Raw genomic sequence first — 20,448 nt, forward strand, 5'->3', positions numbered from 1 at the left:
ATCCATTTTCAGGTATTTACCAGTGAAAGCTTTATGTGAATAATAGCTGTATTGTAGAGCAGCCGGATAACAACACTGCCATCAGACATCAGAAGCTATTCACTAATGATTTGTGAAGCTTTTTCAGACGATTAGTCGGAGCGTTTGTCCATGCTCTAAACTCTATTGAAGCTTCTTTGGATGCAGCCATTGAGGGAAACTAGGGCTGTTGTTAATGGGACTCTCGGTGTGGCCGAGTCAATAGGTTCAATACTTCGCTCCAGAGTGAAATATCTTGACAACCATTGGATGAGTTTGGATTAGTCCTACTGACTCTGGCGATCTTATGAGCTTTCATCTACTAAAGTGCTGCCAAATGGACAAAATTGCCACTCTTTTACCACTAAAAATACCAGGAACATTCAGGTTACAAATGCAGATGGAAACACTCTGATTGCTCATCTGATAGATGCTCTTTGATAGGGCAGATAAAAGTGCAAAAAACACTAAAATACAAGAAGTTGCTTATTATTAAGTATTACAGGTTATATCAAGATCAGACCTTAATGAAGTCAGCATGTGGTCGGTTATGTTCGAAAAATAAATTGAAATACTATTTTTTTTTCTTGTACGAGGAATTATCATTTTGTGTTGATTTTTGCGCTCCCTGTGGCCAAAAGTGGTACTGTTTTCATGAACGCCACCGCCTCATTTCGTAAAGACATTGATCTGGCTAGTGCATGCATTTGTTTTGGAAGCAAGTGAAAAAAAACACATTTTAAATTCTGTTCTTTTTCAAACACAGCTGTTTGTAGGATGCACACTCACTGCAACATGTTATCTGTGAAGATATAAACATAGGCTCTTTTGGTTTGCTTGCATCTAATTGTGCAGGGAATCTGACACAGGGACAGCATTAAGAACAACTATATATAACGGTCCTGTTTATTAATGTACTGTAGGTCATATCTCTACATAGGCATCATTACTCTATTAAGACAGTTTCATTACAAGTTAAAAACTCCTTGTAGCTGCTTTAAGTTCAAGAAAAGGATATTATGAGACGTGATGGCTGGGTTTTCCATGTTTGCAGTGGATAATCATCATAAAAATGATCTTAGGATTCTTGTTTTCTATGACCTCCTGCCCTGGAGCAACAGGTCAGGTTGTCACGATCACTAGAGAGTGAGCTCTTCTTTATGTAGATGTCAGCTCCACCTTTCATCTTGTGCCACCCATTTGCTGTTGTGTGCAATATGTCTCCAAATGTAATCTGTGGAATTACTGTGAAACTGAATAAGCAATTGAATGATCCTCGGAGAGTAAGTCTCGTGTGTTTTGGTCACTGCTTCCTTTCCTGTTGCACAACCCTTTGACCAAAAAATAAGGAACATGTAAATATTTGGTGAACTTTCATGCTCATCAGAGGATAAACATGTTTTTTTTGGCTCAAAATAAGGGTCAAAAATGATCCCATCACGATGTTCCCCAACAAAAACAAACAACAAACACTAAATGATCGTTGTTTATGTTGAAATTTGGTTACTTTTCCTAAAGTTTTTATCCTTATTTATTGTTGTTGTTTATACACCTTGAAGGTCGGGGAAACGGTTAGTATTTTGTCGCAAATCTGTTTAACTATGATGCCTATCAGTAATTTTTTCCCTTCAGTTTTTCTGAACTGTGAAGAGGGAACATCCAGATCTTCAAAAAGTTTTTGATGAAAGACAGGTTGTTTCTTTGTGGAAAATAGATTTGGGGTTTTGAATACAATAATACAAATAAAGAATACACAAGGGTTAAGCCATCCCTGAGCTTCCATCATAGTTATAAAGTTTTAGTTTTCTTTATTAATTTCTTCCAAACATCTCCTGTCTTGAAACACACACACACACACACACACACACACACACACACACACACACACACACACACACAAATGTTGTGTGTTGATCTGTGTCATTTTTCAAGCATAATTGCAAATATGTTTATTCATCATTTGGACCCCACATTTAGTTGAAATATTGTCTTCAAGTAGAAGCTTCCCTGTAATTATTTTTCAATTAGGATTATTTAAAGCCATTCAAAAGGAGTCCAGCAGCTATGTGAGATTTCCTGGATTGCTACGAGAGAATCATTGAGTAATTGAGGCACTAATCATTGTCTAAGTTATTAAAAATGAAATTTCAAATTCTCCAGCAGTCTTTATTGGTTAAAGTGCTAATTACTAGGAAATGCATTCATTATCCGTTTATTACAGAGCCTCATCACAGTCTCCGTGTGGGGTTCTGGGTTATGGTTTATGGTTAATTCCAGCGATACGGACGGAGAATCAAATAACTTGAGTCAAAGCTTCTCTGTTGATGAAAGCTATCCTTCCTTCATCCGTCTTCATGGAAGCAATCAATACTGCTCAATTTTACATGTCATCCCATTAGAAAGGGGTCAGAGAATATAAAATACCTCCTGGCGTTGTTTAAGAAGAGGTCACCAGAGTTCATGCTATTCATTTTTGCCCACCATCTTGCTGTTTATCATTCGGCCTTGAGCTGTATCGACAATTCAGCTTTATATTTGTGTGTTTTCATGAGTAATGAAGTAAGGAGCTTTATTTTGTCCTGGATGATTTGCTTATTAGAGCTGTAACAGTATCTCTGAAGCAGAGAGATTGTATTGATTGTGAATTGGAATCCATTGCAGGGAGGCCCTTTAGTAAAACACTCTCTCTCCACCTTGTCATTATAAAGATTGTTCTTTGAATAGAACTGCTATCCTTGTAGTCTACCGCTGCATTGGTGATGATTTCACTCAGTGAACTCTCTTTTGTTCTTGTTCTTTTCTTCTAATATGACATTAATATCAATACTATGTGTTTGTGGGAAGCACGCTGCATGGAGGCATTTATTTTTTATGCCCTTTCTTTTTTCGTTTTCTTTCACGGGGGTTATCAATTTATATTCTCTCCACACGTCTTAAATATATTCACTTAACCCCCTAACCAATACTCCCCATCTTTTTATTGAACCAAGCCTAACTCCAGTATTTGTCCCAAGGCTTTAGATATGACCCCCTCACACACACACACACACACACACACACACACAAATGCCACTAAGATTGATATCAGAAGGTTTAATAAAAAATATGATAATTTTCTGCCTTAGGTTTACCTTTCATGAGAATACTCTCCGGCTTATCTCCACTGTCCAATTGCCAACCAAATTCTCTACCCTCTGCATATGGAAATTCACTTTTTTGATGTTGCTGTGAATGATCAGCTCGACTGTTTTGGTTGAGTTGGTTGGTAAGTTGTGTTGAATTACTTTTAACAGAGTTGGCAGGGAAGTTGTTGTTTTCGACTCCCTTTACTTGCCATTTTAAGAGCATAAGGGGGCATAAATAATGATTTATTTTGTCATTTATTAAACATTATCATTTGTTTTTCTCAAAATGGCATGGTTTGATTTTCACAATAGTTCCACAACAATGGATTTTATTGGAAGGGGATCAACACGGCTAATTTGGATTTGGGCTGCAAAGGGGTGGACAACTTCCATCTGAAGTTAAGCTGGGGAATTTCGGAAATATTCAAAATAAAAATAAAAATAAAAAACATGACATTTCAACAGATTTGTTTGTAAGTAGAAGGTGAAAACATGAATGTTGAGTTAAATATACAGTTAAAAATACAGTTGGCTCTTAAAAGTTATGCACTTACTTTATTCCTGTGGTCTAAGGCTTGTAACATCAGGTTGAATGCACTTATTGTAAATCTTATGTAATGCAAAAATATTACTCATTCCTCCCCCACCCCACCCATTAAAAAAAATAAGTAAAATGACCCCCCCCCCCCCCCCCCCACAAAAAAAAGAAGAAATCCCCAAAAAGTTAAATTCAAAATGTTAAATGAAGAGAGCCCCCTCCCTCCAAAAAAGTCCCATTCAACATGTAGATTAATTGAACATGTGATGAAGTAATGCTCAGTGCATGTGGGGGGGCGTGGCCTCGATAGGGGGCGTGGCCTCCATCACCCTGCAGTAAGCAGCATGCAATGTGCATTTGATTGAGGAATAGCAGATACTCAAGTGAACTTGCATGAAATCTGGTTGATTTAGTCAAGATGATGCTAATATAATATTTAATAATATTCTTACACCAACTATTTAAGATCCCTGTTAAGGGCCAATATTCAATTTCATAAATTCCCATTAATTCCCATCGAAAGTTTCCAAATTCCCTGAATTTTGCAATCCTAATTTGGAGATATTTTTCATGCTGATGTTGAGATATGAACAGGTGGCAATTTCTTGTCTCCCCCGTTCAGATTATTATTCCATTTCATAGTCTTTTGAAAAACAACTAAGACTGAAAAAGTAAAAATTTAGCTCTGATTGTTTTTTTATTCTGACATAAGCGCTGCTGCTCTGTAACTATTCCAAGGGGTTTTGGGGAGATTTTGCCACATTCAGTTTAGTTAATAAATTCCCTCAGTACATTGTTTCAATTGAATCCTCTGAGCTGCGAGGAAACCGTTAACAAGCTGCGTGCGTCTTCCTCAAGCGTTTGTAGAGAGCATATGTTACGCTGCCTCGTGTGATCCATCATCTGCTCCACGTGTTGATCGGGGTTGTAAATGTGTGTTTGCCGTTGTCCCCGCAGATTGCCGCGAGATCCTCCTGCCGCTGATGACCGACCAGCTGAAGTTCCACCTGGAGAAGCGGGAGGAGCCGAAGGCTTGCTGCCAGCTGCTCAGCGACATCCTGGAGGTGCTCTACAGGAAGGACGTGGTGAGGAACACAACTCTCCAGCTTTATGCACTTTTATTTCCCTCTGGGATAAATAATAGCATAACAAGGGGATCCAGGAGTGCCTCTATAAAGGAGAAACACGTTTCCACTGTGGTTATTTTACTGAATAGCTACTAATCAGTGTGCTGTTCTTAATTTATTTTATTGCCCTTCATGCCCTGAAAGGAGCACATTTTACAGCGCTGTTAATTTATTAACCTGTAGAGTTGGCTCTGCTTAGTAATTCATTGCTCAGTGTGGCTAGAGGCCATCTCCAACACCAGGAATGTGCTCCAACAACACGGTGATGAGCTCTGATTAACCCCCATGGCACCATGTGGTCTATCTGGTGATCGGACACTCGTCAAAGTCAATCAGAAAGCCAGTTACATGGCCGGTCATAGCTAATTAATTACTTTTGTTTATTCTATTTATTGTTTTTCCAATTAATCATTCATTATTTAGTTTATAAAGTGGCAGAAATAGCTATATAACTCCCAATACAAGTTCCTGGAGCCCAAGGTTCTGTATTTAAAATGGCTGTTTTGTCCTGACCCCCAAAACATTCAATTTACAATTACACAAAAGCAAATTTTCATATCTGAGAAGGTAAAACAGCAAAAGTTTGACATTTTCCTTTAAAATATGACTGAAATAGTTAATTTCAAAATTTGAATATGAATATCCATTCATTATCCTTGACCAATTATCCGTACTCGGGTCACGGGGGGCTGGAGCTAATCCCAGCTGACATTGGGTGGTGGTACACCCTGGACAGGTCTCCAGACTATCACAGGGCTGACACCTAGATACAGACTATCACACTCTCATTCACACCTACGGGCAATTTAGAGTCGCCAATTAAACCTAAGTGCAGGTTTTTTGACTGTGGGAGGAAGCCGGAGTAGCCTGTGTGAACCCACGCTGACACAGGGAGAAAATGCAAACTCCACACAGAAGATCTGCAGGCTGGAGTTGACCCGGTGACCCTCTAGCTGTGAGGCAAAAGTGCTAACCACTAAACCACCGTGTAGCCCTGAAAATGAATATACTGCTTAAATGCTTGATTTCCAAAATAATATGATGTTTTATCTTGACAATCACTCATAAGCAAAAAATCTTTCCTGGTGTGGAGCAGACCCTAACCCTAAATAAGATAGTGACTTGACTTACTTTCCTTGTGTAAATATGTAGACATTTTCTAAATATTATGAATATCTATTTCTAAATCTAAATATTCCTTGATATTCTGAACATTTTGTTCATTTGATCCTTGGTGTTGTTTGAATAGAACAGTACTTGTTATATGTAAACATAACAGTGTTGAACTTCTTTTTTTTTTTTTTTTAAATAACTCCTTCATTCATAGCTAAATTAGTCCTCTGTTGATGCCTTACTCTGGAAATGAAATAATCATGATCAAACCATACAAAGTTAATATGAAACAGCTGGTTAACACAAACAAGGTTTCATTCAATTTCCATGTGTTGATAAATGCTGAATATTTTAGCTCAGCTACTTGTTAAGTTGCCATGATGAATTCCCTCACACTCCGCTATCGGTGTCAGACCTCACATGCTCACACACACTCCCACATACACACACACTCTCAAACACTCAGCTGCTTCACAAGTGTTTCATCCTCTTCCATGGCCAGACTCCTGATCCTCCCTCAGGCCCTCTCAGACTCCCCTCACCATTGATCACCACGGCCCGGCCTCCCACACTCCACTCTGCTGGGGATTCTCTCCCACTTGTTCTCCCTGCTTCCTCTTCCTGTCCTGCAGTTTTTCTACACATTTGCTGCATTGGAAGGCAATATCTGAAACTCCCTCCTCAGATAGTTTATTCTCCCCAGCACTCCTCTGTGATTGTGCGAGTGTTTGTGCGTGCACAAACCTGCGCGCACGAGTTCCTCAACCGCAGAAAAAGCTGCTGTGTAAATTATTAAAAGTTTAGGTTGACGCTGCAGAGCTCGGGCTGCTTAGAAGATTCCCCCCACAGACAGATAGAGACGGTGAGAACCAGCCCTGCGCTCACTCAAACTCACTAATAAGCAAGTCCATGGAAAATCGCTCCACTTGTGACAACGGCACCACCGCCCCGTGGGTGTTCCCCTGCTTTCCAAAAGCTGGGATTCACGATGTTTAAATCATTTTGGCTGCATCACTCATATTTGTCAGGTCTCTTAGCACAGAATGGCCTCAAAGTATATTTGGAGTTTCACGTTTTTGAAGAGCGGTATTAACATTTGTCATATCCATTAATAACAGCAGACAGATTACGTGTTTTTAATGTCAAAAAATGCAGTTAAGAAGTCAGTTTTTTCATAGAAGTTTACTTTTCAAAAAGTAACAAGCACCTTGACTTTCTTTTGGCCCTTTTTCTCTTTTCATGTGTTTTACTTATTTGAGCCGAATCTACATGACAAGCTTTGACATGCTTCTGAATCACCAACAGCCTCTCAGAATCAAGGTTTCAGGGTTATGTCTAAACTGGTGAGTTTGAATTGACATTTAGCAATCAGTCATTGAAAATCTATTGTAAAACAGATGGAGCCACCAATTCTAAAAGACAAGTTGCCTCAAAAGCTCAGAATCCAGTTTGCAAACGATGGTAAAACCTCATTCTCCTCTTCTTTTCTGCTTTTAATGATTTAATACAACCTTGTGATGTCTGTTCTGTCTAGTGGTTAACAGTTATTGTGAGAAATGTAAGAAATTAATAACTATGGTAGGAAAAGCAGGCTGTTGGAAAATGGATACACAAGTCATGACAAAATTCACAAAAGTGGCATCATGTCTCCTTTCTTCCCTTTGACTGTATGTTGATATTCTGTATTTGCAGGGTCCCACTCAGTGGCACATGCAGATCGTCATGGAGAAGCTGCTGAGGACAGTAAACAGGACGGTGATTTCCATGGGCCGCGACTCCCCGCACATCGTAAGTTTGTCTGATTCTCTGCAACTATCAGCTGTACACCTACTTGTTTCTTTTTTTGTGAATATATAGTGTCTGAAAGGTTTTTTCCATCTGTTATGCAGCTTCAGCAGCGCCCTCAGACAAACATATGGACAGAAATGTATAATCTGAGTCCCACTTGAGACTGGCTATTTCTTTTTATTTAGGGATATTCTGGTAACATATGAAACTAGAAGATCTAGCGTTAAATCTGGCGTTAAATCTGAATGAAAATAGGCTCTTTGGGTCACAAGTCTCCCCTTTACATACAGTCATGGAAAAAAATAGTAGACCAACCTTGTTTTATTCAATTGATTGTTCATTTGAATGCCTGGTACAACTAAAGGTACATTTGTGTGGACAAATATAATGATAACAACAAAAATCATTATCAAGAAAACCATGAAAAATGTCTAGATATCAAGAAATTGAAGAAAAAGGGTGGTTTAATAATTTTTCCATGACTGTACAAGTCTAGTCAATGCTGATGACATGGAATTTAAGGCAACAACCACATCAGGTTTCTCATGCATGTGGAAAAAATGCTATTTTTGACTACTGTATGTGAATATTTTTGCATATTGGGGTCCTGAAACAGGCTTTGAATGACATAAATTGGGTATTACTGGAAAGCTGAGACTCTTGCGGGTCCAATGAACGTACTTCATTCATGTGGGATGATGTTAGTCCCTGTAGTAGCCAGTCACTCATTGCAGTGAGAGCATCTCAGGCCCAAATCCCTCTTGGGTTTCGAGTCCGGTACAGTTACTACCCCTCAGACTTGGGTTGAGTTCGGAGCTGCACTCTAATAACCACGAGTAGCACTTCCACGTTATCACACACACACAAACTCCTACACTTGTACACACACACACACACACACACACACACACACATACACTTCAATTTAGAGGCCCCTGTACCACAACCAGCTTAACTCCCAAAGGCCCACTGCAACTCCAATTCCATTCCAAAGCTATCATTAAAGGTAAAGTCTACCTTGGCAGAATTCTTTTTCGCACAACCTCAATCTAACAGTGGCTTTGATCTGCTCATATCTTTCTCCAGCCAGTTGTTTGTGTGTGTGTGTGTGTGTGCTGTTTTGCGATTCATGTGTGTTTGTTTGTCTGAATCCCCTCACTTATTAGACTGTTTCTGACGCTCTGTGCTGTAATCTAATCACACAAACCTTGTAGCCCCTTCTACCGCCGATAGCATCCTACTCCTAGCCGCTCTCTCAGCCAGAGCTCGGTAGCAATTAATGCACTTATCAGTCATGGTGTAAATATGGTGTGTGGGGCTTATTTCTGGCCGTGTGGCTAAGCCTTCATCCATTTTCATGAGTCCAAAGAGTCCAATGAATGTCAACTTCTGCATCCGTTGAGTCATGAAAACTTTCTCTGGCTCATTCTGCTGCATCCTGTTGACGCGTGTATCCATTTAAGCTGCGTGGAGCTTGTGATGTGACTTTGAACCTGGAGACTTGGGTAATAAACGTATAGAGTTTTTATGCAAGGCTTTATGATGAAAGGGATTCCTCTGAGGGCACTATAAGGTACTTTTACAGCTCACTTAAACACAGCAGAGTGATGAGAGGGACATTTTCTCTGCACTTCAAGTACGTATAGGAAAACGGGGAGTCGTATGATACTCACTCATTATATTGATACTGCTACTTGTTGGCATGGCGTTTTCTCTCCTCCTGTCTCGGGTTATTTACTGTGTGTGTGAACAGCACCCTCTCCATCTCTGGAGCAGCAGGAAACAACATCACCTGGAAGCTTATCTGTGTTTATTATCAGTCACCGAGCCACTCTAGCAGAGAGTGATTTAAAAAAAAAAAGAGTTATCACACACTAATCATCCAGTGTTTGTTACAATACATCCTCTGTCCCCTGTGACCTGTCTTCATCCCTTTTCAGAGCAGGGATTCTCCCTTCACTCCATCTCTCCCGTTGTCTAGAAGTATTTCAGCAATGCACCAAGCGCATCGAGCAAACGCTGAGCTCTCTGTTGTGTAACAGATCACCAGCGTGCCTCCATAATGCAAAGCTAATGAAGCTGTGAGGCCTCCCTGCTGCCCCTTCTCTCCCAGCCAGCTGCATGGAGGGGGTCTAGGACTCCCACTAATTCTCCCTCCCAATCTATTCATTGTTATGCCAGGGATACAGGCTCTGCACCGTCCCGCCTGGCTCAAACTCAGAGAGTTTTGTAAAGTCGGATTTGGAAAAGAGTTCGACACTGGTTAGATATTTTGTAGAGACCAGCTGCCTTTTTTTCCGGCTCACCTCGTGCCATTTTTCTCTCTGTTATTTTTCACTGCAGTAAGGGTTCTTTTGATCATGTATTTCAGATCTGGAACTTACTCACCACTTTGTCTAAAAGGCTATCAACGGTGAGCAAACGCAGGCCTCCTCTCCTGCTGTATTATACTAAGTGCATCCATTTCAGCGACCCCCCTGCGGTGTAGGTGAAATGGCTTCCTGCAGTGGCGGCTGAATGGCGAGAAAGCGGACCGGCCTCCTTTCCGGTTAATGAAACTATCTACTTTGTACACATGTGCTGCAGCTGCCCTCTACCTCACTTCTCTCCCTCATGTACAGCTTACCTATATTGTCCCTATTGACCCTTCCCTCTCGTCAGCTGCTGCCTCTATAAGTAGCTGGCCACTGCACTTGATCTTGACATTTCTAAGCACCTGCATAATATTTAGCATCAGTGTCAGAGCGTCCTTTCTTACCCGGTGGGAGCTAGAGGTCACAGCAAAGCCTCACATGAACACTATACATTATATAGTACTCAGGGGCAGGAGCTGCATTTGAAACAGGTAAAAAAAAAAATCATGGGTTGATGATCAATATGGTTGGTGTGAATTTTGAGCAGCTATGAGACCCAGTTAGTGCTGTTGCAAGTCGTAGCTTTCTAATCAGAGGACTGCTGTTGCCGCCGCTGGGCATTGCTGCCTACTCTGCAGGCAGATTGCACCGCTGCTGCTCACACAACACCGCAGCCAACCACTGACATTGTTCCTCTGAGTGGCAGCCTTTTACATTTAGATTTATGCATTAACGGTCTACTCTCTCTCTCTCTCTCTCTCTCTCTCTCTCTCTCTCTCTCTCTCTCTCCCACCTCTCTTTCTTCTCTTTCCTTCCCTCCACTCTCCTGGAGGTGCTGGACACAGAATGTTGATGAGAGTGATCACAGCGACTGCTCCGGGGCGTCAGGTTTTGTTGTGTGTTGTCACTGCAGTGCTACGCCTGTTAGCGACTTACACAGCGTCGCCGCACATTTGCATCGTCGGACATCCCGGCAGGCTGCATCTTTATATTCATGTCCACCCGCACGCAGGTTGAGATGAGTCCTTGTGAATACATTTACATTAGGATGGTAGCAGAAACATTTTGGCTGTTCCTGCTGAAATTACCAAGTTCTACCTTCATGCCCTTGAATTACATTTTCCCTCTAGTTTGAAGCTTCTGCATGAGCCCTGCAGATACACATCACAAAGCTGCAGCTGGAAAAATGACACACTTTCGAATTTCAACCAAACCTTTTTGCATATTTTGTTATGCATTGTCACCAAAAATGATTAAAATACCTAACAGACCTGAGGATATACTGAAAACAGGAACCTAAATGTTGTCTAACAGACCTATTAAACTTTCCATACCAGTAGTTTCTGAAGACTAACCAACCAACAGGTCGTGGTGACAGTTGGCTGCAGTGCTTCATGGTTATTCTTCCGATTTTCCTGCAGTGTGCAGGAGCAATGAATAGGAAAGCTGCAGGGGGAGGACTTGTGCTATTGATTGACAGTATGCAGCTGTCCGGCTATAGGGGCTGGAGCTGCTGCATGCACTCACTGACGGAATATATTGCAACAAAAAGAATCTCAATGAGGCCTCTTTAGATCCTCTCCTGTATCCTTGGCTCTCTGTATCACTCATGCACCTTATCTCTGCCTTTTTATATCAGTTTCTGTCTAAATATTTCTCTCAGCATCTTGCTTCTCTCCCTCTCTCCGTCTCTCTCTCTCTCTCTCTCTCTCTCCTGCTGGCCAGACTGCTGCAGAGCTCTTACAGAAAAGAAGCATAGTGAGATATGGCACTGAATCATAATGCCTCAAATGTGCACTTATCACTCACTGGCTGCACCTCTCCTCTCCTCTCCTGTGCTGAAACTTTGACTGAGCGTCCTCCTGGGTTTATTGACCCTGCGACAACTCATGTCACACATGTACTCGCTATCAACGGCATGTGAAAACCACCGGGACTCACGTGGTGATGCCCGTCACCTTCAAAACCACAGAGGACTGCGGTTAAAGGGAGAAGAATGTGAGATGTTAAGCTGCTTGTTTGTACCTCCAGCACTGCGCTGTAAACATCTACCCGAGGGAAGCCCTTCGGAGATGGCCTTGATACGGGTGAGACGAGGGGAGGGCAGCATTGTCCTCGAGCCACATTAGTTCCTGCAGCTTTATGCATCCATGTGAGGGTGACTCTGCATCTCTGGGGCATTTACTCAGAACTTTATCCTCAGTTTACCTCCTGGTTTCACCTCATCGCTGGACTGCAGCTGCATCTACGCACACAGACGCATGAATGTGCTCGAAAGTCCACGCACAGCATTAAAGTGAGGCTGGTAAGGGCAAGAACTGTGTTGTGAGTGTAAGCTTTGGCTCAGAAGCAGGTTTTAAGGCAGGCTGACTGTGTGCACCAGAAGCCCTTTTGCTGCTTATCCCTCTGTTGTATTCTGCTCTCGTCTTGTACCACTACATCAAAGAGATGCAGGGCTGATTTGAGGTGATTTTTCAACCTTATCTCCCGCTTTTTCATCACTTAAGATTGTACAGTTTATCGTTTTGCATATAGAAATTTCAATCTAAGCCTTAGTGAAAGCCTAAATTGCAGGGTTGGTTCACAGAAATTACAAAAAAACTCATTTTAAAACTGAGATTATATGCACGGATGAACACTATCAAGGGGAAGTGAGGAAAAATCCTATAATAAGATGATTCCTCACTTACCCCAAAGTAGTGTTTATCTATGCATAATGTTTAGTTTTGTTTGCCAAAGTTGTGTCTCTGAGATTTACACTGACACATCATTGCAACTGGGGCAAATTACATTTCTCATTAAAATATTACATTTATATATATATATATATATATATATATATATATATATATATATATATATATATATATATATATATATATATATATATATATATATATATATATATATATATATATATATATATATATATATATATCCAGAAACACTAACATTTCACCATTCTGACCTCCCAAACATGGATAAATGTAATCTTAACTGCTAGATACAACCATAGATTAATGAGAAAACGTCTTCCTTTTTGTATTTTGGGTGAGCTGACCCTTTAACTCATGTCCAAACTGTTCCATAAAGGGCCATGTGGCTGCAGGTTTTCCTCCCAACCAAACAGAAGCACAACAGGCACGAGGCATTTAATCAACTGATCTTAGTGTTCAAACAGCTGATCGGTCAAATCAGGTGTGATCTTCATTGGTTGGAATAAAAAACTGCAGCCACATGGCCCTTTATGGAATAGTTTGGACATGTCTGCTTTGACTGGTATAACAACCTGCTATGCTCCTCACTGTAAGGGGTGTAACAGGTCAGATCTGAAACCAAGACCCAAACTGGGACACAAATGTCCACGGTCTCATGTCTCAGTTCTGTCCTCTCTGTCTGTTCATATGTGAGTTTTATTCAGTCCATCATGCCTGACCTCTTTAACCGAGTTCAACCTACAGGTCGGGAATTATCAGCAGGTCAGAGTCTTATGTTACAGCATTACTCATTATTTATTTTATAGATTTATTATTTTCTTATTGACATTATTTGAGTGCCTCTCTTACTGTAAGAATGATGGCCTGCTGTTGACTATAAATGAAGAAATTTTTTATATATACACTACCAGTCAAAAGTTTGGACACACCTTCTCATTCAATGGTTTTCCTTTATTTTTATTTTTTTTCAACATGTAGATTAATACTGTAGACATCAAAACTATAAAAGAACACAGATGGAATTATGTAATGAACAAAAAAAGTGTTAAACAAATCAGAATATGCTTTAGATTTTAGATTTTTTGAAGTAGCCAGATCTTGCTTTTTGCAGCTTTGCACACTTCTGTTATTCTCTTAGTCAGTTAACAGGGGCACCCTGTCAAGGTTTCTTGCCTTCTTAAAGTGTTTGAGACCATCATAGCAAAAGATTAAAGGCTACTCTTGAAGAATCTAAAATATAAAACATATTCTGATTTGTTTAACGCTTTTCTTTTTTTTTACTACATACTGTAATTCCACCTGTTCCATCATAGTTTTGATGTCTTTTATATTAATATACCATGTAGAAAATATAATGAAAATAAAGAAAATACATGGTATGAGAAGGTGTGTCCAAACTTTTGGCTGGTACTGTACACACAGTACTCTGCAAAAGTCTTAGGCAGGTGGGAAAAAAATATCTAGAAGAATTACTGCTGGTTTAAAGGCAAAGGATGGTCACATTAATTATTGATTTGACTTTGATTTTTCTTGTGTTCACTCACTTTGCATTTTTTTAACTAATAAAAATAAACATTTCTATGTTTGAAAGTATTATTATGTTACAGCATTTTTTTCCACACCTGCCTAAAACCTTTGTCCAGTACTGTATATATATATATGCTGTTATACTGAAAGCATACCAAACCAAAACCCAGACTCCAAAGACAGAAGAAGCTTGTGCACCGGTCCACTCCCACTCACTACACCACTACGCTTTGCAAATGACAACCAGTCTCCTCCAGACTTTGAGAGCTCTGTAGATGTCTGTTTTTATTTTTCATATTTTGCATATTAAATGTCTTTATTCTTTTCTCTTTTTTTAAAAAAACAGTATAAAATACACAGTATTGCACATATTAAATCAATTGCACTTCTTTAAGGTACAGATAAACATCTAGTTCTCTCTCGATGCTACAGCATAACTACTGAAGGAAACCTACCCAGCATGTACAAGAGTGGAGGTGTGAATCACATGTAGCCAACAGAAAGCAGCATGTTGGAGCTTGTGAAGGTCAAACCAGTTAATATCTAGTAGTCTGCAAGGTATTGTTGTGACATTAGATAAGGATGATTCTTTTATGCCCTTGAAACCACTTTGGTGCGTCTTTTGTGTTTTGGGGCAGTGTTTTTGGCTTTGAGAGTGACTTCGGTTTTCTGCTCCTGCAGGCGCTGTAATGTTTTAGATATTGGCTGCTTTCCCACTCATTAAAATGGTATTAGCCCTATTCGATGCTATACAACATATATTTATTTATAGTAAATGCAAATATTATTTTGGCTGTACACAGTCTCTGAACCCTGTCTAGAGTCACTACATGGGTTTCTACTTTACAGTCGAATAGATGGGAAGCAATGAGCATTCATTCATTCATTCATTATCCTTAACCGCTTATCCGCACTCGGGTCGCGGGGGGCTGGAGCCTACCCCAGCTGACATTGGGCGAGAGGCGGGGAAAAGCAATGAGCAGTAGCTAGTAATTTAAAAAAGGGGGAAGGAAACGAAACAAACAACCTTTTTTTTTTTTGTCATTTGCTTTAAAAATTGTTATTTTTAAAAGCTAGAAAATATCCTGCAAAATCCAAAGGGTTGTAAAAAGCATGCAAGGCTTCACGCCTGCCACCCTGCACTGTAAGAAGCCCTGGTTGTGATCAGAAGTGGCACATTCAGTCTCTCTGGCTTGGTTTCAGGAGCTGATGCAGGATACTGCAGCAATACAATCACAGCTATCTTCTGTTACCCCTCACATGTGCTAAGAACCAACAGTTATTATACACAGTGTCATGACTGAAACATAAAGGATCTTTATAAATGAATTTTCTGTGTGTAGAGCCAAAACTCTCTATAGATTTATACTGATGAGTGTACGGACAGACTTTAGGGTTTCAATAACAACTGTGAGGTTAGTAAGAACTGAGTTTGATGCATGAAAAGGAATTAATCAGAAAGTTCCTCCTATGCACAACCCCCTTCACTGCAGCTCAAATAAATATATTCCACTAAACCTTTAAGTGAATGTATATAGATATATATTTATATAGAAAAAAGTACATTGACGTCTAACTTTGCAAATGTTATTAAGAAAATAAGTGTTATTTATTCATTCTTTACTCCAAAGTCAGTTGATTCAAGGAGACATTTTTAGAGATGGATAGAAAGGTGATCGTCCACTAAACATCTCTGACTTCTTTTATCCTTCAGGTCTCTTCTTCTACATATTAGGAAAGTCTTCAATCTGTCAGGGTTAGTAGGTGATCTACAAGTGTGAGTTAATACTCAAAATAGTTATTTTTTAATTACTCTGGAGAAAATGTATCCTGAACAGTGTTAATTGTGCTTTGCAGTACGGTGATATGCTGTTGATGTAGACCTCAGAGAATCTTGGTGGAATTGCCAACCTCTCCTGGAGGCTTGGAAGAAAGACAAAGTCCCAACTGGTGAATAGAAATGTGACGGTCACTGAACCATTATCATAGAATAGGACCCCGTAGACGCCAGCTAGAAAAATATATGCAAATAGACAGAGGGAAATCAAATTCATCTTCTCACCTTGCTGATCTCCAAATATGTTGCCTTGGTGTAATTTCACACCCTGTTTGAAGAAATTAGTTCAAAATAAATCTGAATCCATTTTTGGTAAGCATAACATTTAGATTTTTCCGTGGAATCTGCACGTGTCCCAGTACACATCCTGTCATCTCTTAGAAGGGGCTCAGTATCCAGTGGTGAATCTCCAATTATACTCAGGTCTACAAAAAGCCAAGGAGATGTGAGAAAAAACAGAAGACGGTGGATAAACCAAACAGATGTGGATAACCGGATGGACTCATTAAATCCTGTGCATTAGTAGTGTGGGGAGGAGGAGGAGACGGTCCTGTGTTTTTGTCTCACAGGAACCAAAGTTTCCAGCGAGCGTGCTTCTTGGAGTCAGCTTTGGACTTGCGTTTGGGGGTGGAGGTGAAGGCCTCCTGGGGGTAAGGCAGGGAGGGGAAGTGGCCGTCCTCCGTAGGGCAAAGCCTCATCATCAGCGGCTGCAGCTTATCCTCCTGCTGCTTGAAGTCCAGCTCCACACTGCAGCAAAGAAACACACAGTCAGCTCAAACACCAGCTAATTACTGCATGATGGTATTCACATTGGTTCATCCAGGTGCGAATGCATGCTAAATAATATAATGTATAATATACATGTCAAATTATTCGACCACCCCTTTTTTTTAAATTTCTTGTTCATTTTAATGACTGGTACAACTAAAGGTACATTTGTTTGGACAAAGCCATTTTCCGTGATTTTCTTGATAATAACCAAAATCATTATCAAGAAAGCCATGGAAAATGGCTGGATATCAGCTCTTAAATTAAACTCTTCTCAGATATTTTTGTTGTTATCATTATGTTTGTCCAAACAAATGTACCATTAGTTGTACCAGGCATTAAAATGAACAAGACATTGAAGAAATAATATTTTTTTCCGTGACTTTACTTTATTGTATTTTAGTATTTTCCCTTTATTCACAGCTTGCTGGGCTCTTTACTGTATATCAACTTAAGACTGTATTTAAGAACTGGGCGTAGCCACAGTTTGCCATTTTTACCATCACCTTCTTGGTTTTTGGCCGTCTCAATCTTGTTTATTTGGAGCCAGAAGTGACCATATTTGGCCAAGAGCTAAGTTATCAGCTAGAGTGTCTCAAAGTACAACCAAATGCTGGACAAGGTGTTTTTAGGAAATAAGAATTTTTCAATGAACCTTCACGAACTTAAAACACCAAGACAAAAAAACAGAAATGTACCCCCCAAATCAAACCCTGGTTTATCATCTATTTTACTTTAAATTGGACCATATGTCACAAAATGAATATCATTCTCTATTGGAGAAGTGATTGAGATGATAAACTAATTCAGAAAATGTTTACTTGCATAATAAATCAAGTAATTTTCTCATAGATGTCTATACAATCTGACTTCTCTGTGCAACCAATGGAGTCGCCCTCTGCTGGCTAAATCATACATAATCTATTTCATTGTATATTAGTAGAAAACATACCTGTTTACCAATTCATTCCCAACTCCTTACTGTATATCAACTTTAGACTGTATATAAAAACTGGACGTAGCCACAGGTTTGGCATTTTTGCCATCACCTTCTTGGTTTTTGGCCGCCTCAATCTTGTTTTTTTGGACCAAGAAGTGACCATATTTGGATGAGAGCTAAGTTATCAGCTAGAGTGTCTTTTAGCGCAACCAGATTCTGAACACAAGATTTTTAGGAAATCAGAATTTTACAAATAACCTTCATAAACTTAAAAGATTACGGAAATGGACACACCCTGATTTATCATGTATTTTACTTTAAATTGGACCATATGTTAGAAAATTAATATCATTCTCTATTGAAGAAGCGATTGAGATGATAAACTCATTCGGAAATGTTTACCTGCATAATTAATTTTCTCATTGACGTCTATACAATCTGACTTCTCTGTGCAACCAGTGGAGTCGCCCCCTGCTGACTAATAGAAGGAATGCAGCTTTAAGGCACTTCTGCATTGGCTTCATTCTCCTTGCCCGGAGGTTGCTGCTTTGAACCCAACACTGTCTTCATACGTGTCACATTAAAGCCAGCTATAATAATCCCTGTCATTCCCAGGAAGACTTTCATGATGAAACGTTTGGAGACTTGATCAGAATGAATAAGTCAGAGACACATTTCTTTGAACAGACTTCCGACCTGGCCATTATTTCAACACTGACTTTAATTTAATAGTTTTTTACCATGCATATTCTTCCTTCATCCACACTGAAACCACTCAGGTTTCGTTCCCCTTCACGCTTCTTTTCATCTTGACATGTTTTGACTGCCGCACTCCGCCTCTAACCATATTAAGTGTCTACGTTTTGGCCTGTTCTCATTGACCCCTTGCACAGGCATCTGTCACATCACTGCTTGGCCTGGTAAAGCGACCTACATTTCTCTCTTTCTCCATCCTTATTTCCCGGTAAAATCTCCCAATTCTAAACTGCATTTGATTGTAAACGGCTGCTCACTTTGGCTGCTGCCGTGGTTTTTTTTTGTTATTTGCATTCTTACCATGACTCATAAAGTGAAGCTGGGTGAAGCCCATTAGTATTTTTCCCAGTGAGGAGTGCTGGGTCACTGGAGGGGGTGTTGAACCGAAGATCATTTGCTTTGCTAAAACTGAGATCAGAGCCGGCGTATTGATGTGAGCCTTTTAGGATTTGATCATGTTGCTTTGATTCCTGCACAACATCGGTAAAAGGTAATTGGGATGCAGAATGAATTAATTTGTGGGATTTCTGTACACAAACAGAGTATTTTTCCTATTCGATGTACGCCACGTTTCCCCGGGGTGTTAGGGGATTTATCTGGACCAGCCATCATTTTAATCCCACGCCCGCGCACATCTGACTACTAGGTTCTGCTAAGTGAAACTCAGATTACAGCCTTAGCTGTGGTAAGTGTAGAGGACTTTAATCTGCTAAAGCTTCCTCCAGCCACTAGCCTGAGTCGGGTTGGTGGGGACTCTGAAAGACAGACTTACATAATGGCAGCAGGATCCATCTCATGAATACTGCAGTTTGTCTGGCTAGACGCTATACCGTTTACAATTGTGAGAGCTTATGCAGTGTCAAGGTGAGCTAAGTAGTCGGTTGCCAGGTCTGATTGAAATACAAAGCATCTGTAATGATTGCCTGTTGCTACATAAGAAATCTTTTCACAGAGATGTTTAAGATGCAACTATTTTTTAAAGCCTGCATTGAGTAGAATTTCATCAGAAAGTACTGGTCTGATTAGTATTAGAGGCAAGCTGTAGGTGCACATTATTCTGTCTGTTACATCTCAAAGCCTCGCCAAATAATAATTCCCCTGCTGCACACATGTAGGTGGGACAGTTTCAAATAAGGTGTCACAGTGAAATACCTCAGTTTTTACAATGATGCTTGTGGAATTGATTAGAAACAGAACAGATGTAAATGTGGGTGTCTGACAGTGACTCAAGTAAACGTTGGGTGCTGAACCAGACACTCAGCACTTTGCATTTGTTTGACTCAGGCCTTTACACAGGGCCAAGAACACTGCAGCTATTAGCAATAAATCACAGGCTGTTAATTACACCGGTGTAAATCCACTTCACTTCGTGTGAATTCTGTTACAGTTTGTGTGTGTGCATGCACATTTGTCTGCATGTGGAGACGCTTGTGTTTGTGCATCAGTAAAAGAGGCTGTCTTCATTTCCAACCTGTCTATTTTAGCATAACCAAACTGTGTCACTCCCTCGTTTTGTTTGGTTGATGTCAGTGCGTCACATTTTCGCCACTAGAAGGGCACTTTATCGTGCTTTGTCTACCATGGGGGCATCAAAGAGGGCACTTTTGCTGCATTTTGTTTTTCCAGCATGGGGGCACAGAGTCCTCCAGTGAAGATGAGTTGTGATTGCTTCCATTCACATGACAAGTTTTGAATGAAGAAGGGAAAAATGTATCAAATGAGAACTGTATTGGTGTCGATATTACTTAAAGCAGGGGTGTTAAACTGAAGAGCACACCTGCTACAAGAAGATACTGATTGAATGAGTTGAGTCAGGTGTGCTTCCGATTGGTTGGACAAC

At 40.1% G+C, this 20,448-nt stretch overlaps 2 protein-coding genes across 3 annotated transcripts in view; one reads left to right on the forward strand and one right to left on the reverse strand.

Annotated features, from left to right (window-relative positions):
* Positions 1-20,448, forward strand: part of dock1 (dedicator of cytokinesis 1) — a 244,084-nt gene that overhangs the window by 95,171 nt on the left and 128,465 nt on the right. For both annotated transcript variants that reach the window (XM_059325282.1, XM_059325284.1), the window contains exons 26-27: positions 4,639-4,766; positions 7,614-7,709. In XM_059325282.1, coding sequence (XP_059181265.1) covers positions 4,639-4,766; positions 7,614-7,709 — 224 coding nt within the window. The remainder of the gene's footprint in view (positions 1-4,638; positions 4,767-7,613; positions 7,710-20,448) is intronic.
* Positions 15,491-20,448, reverse strand: part of LOC131960068 (inhibitory synaptic factor 2A) — a 35,217-nt gene continuing 30,259 nt past the window's right edge. The window contains exon 4 of the mRNA XM_059325285.1: positions 15,491-16,891. Within this exon, the coding sequence (XP_059181268.1) occupies positions 16,708-16,891 (184 nt within the window). The 3' untranslated portion in view covers positions 15,491-16,707. The remainder of the gene's footprint in view (positions 16,892-20,448) is intronic.

Source organism: Centropristis striata, chromosome 21, assembly GCF_030273125.1.
Source record: "Centropristis striata isolate RG_2023a ecotype Rhode Island chromosome 21, C.striata_1.0, whole genome shotgun sequence".
Taxonomy (NCBI): domain Eukaryota; kingdom Metazoa; phylum Chordata; class Actinopteri; order Perciformes; family Serranidae; genus Centropristis; species Centropristis striata.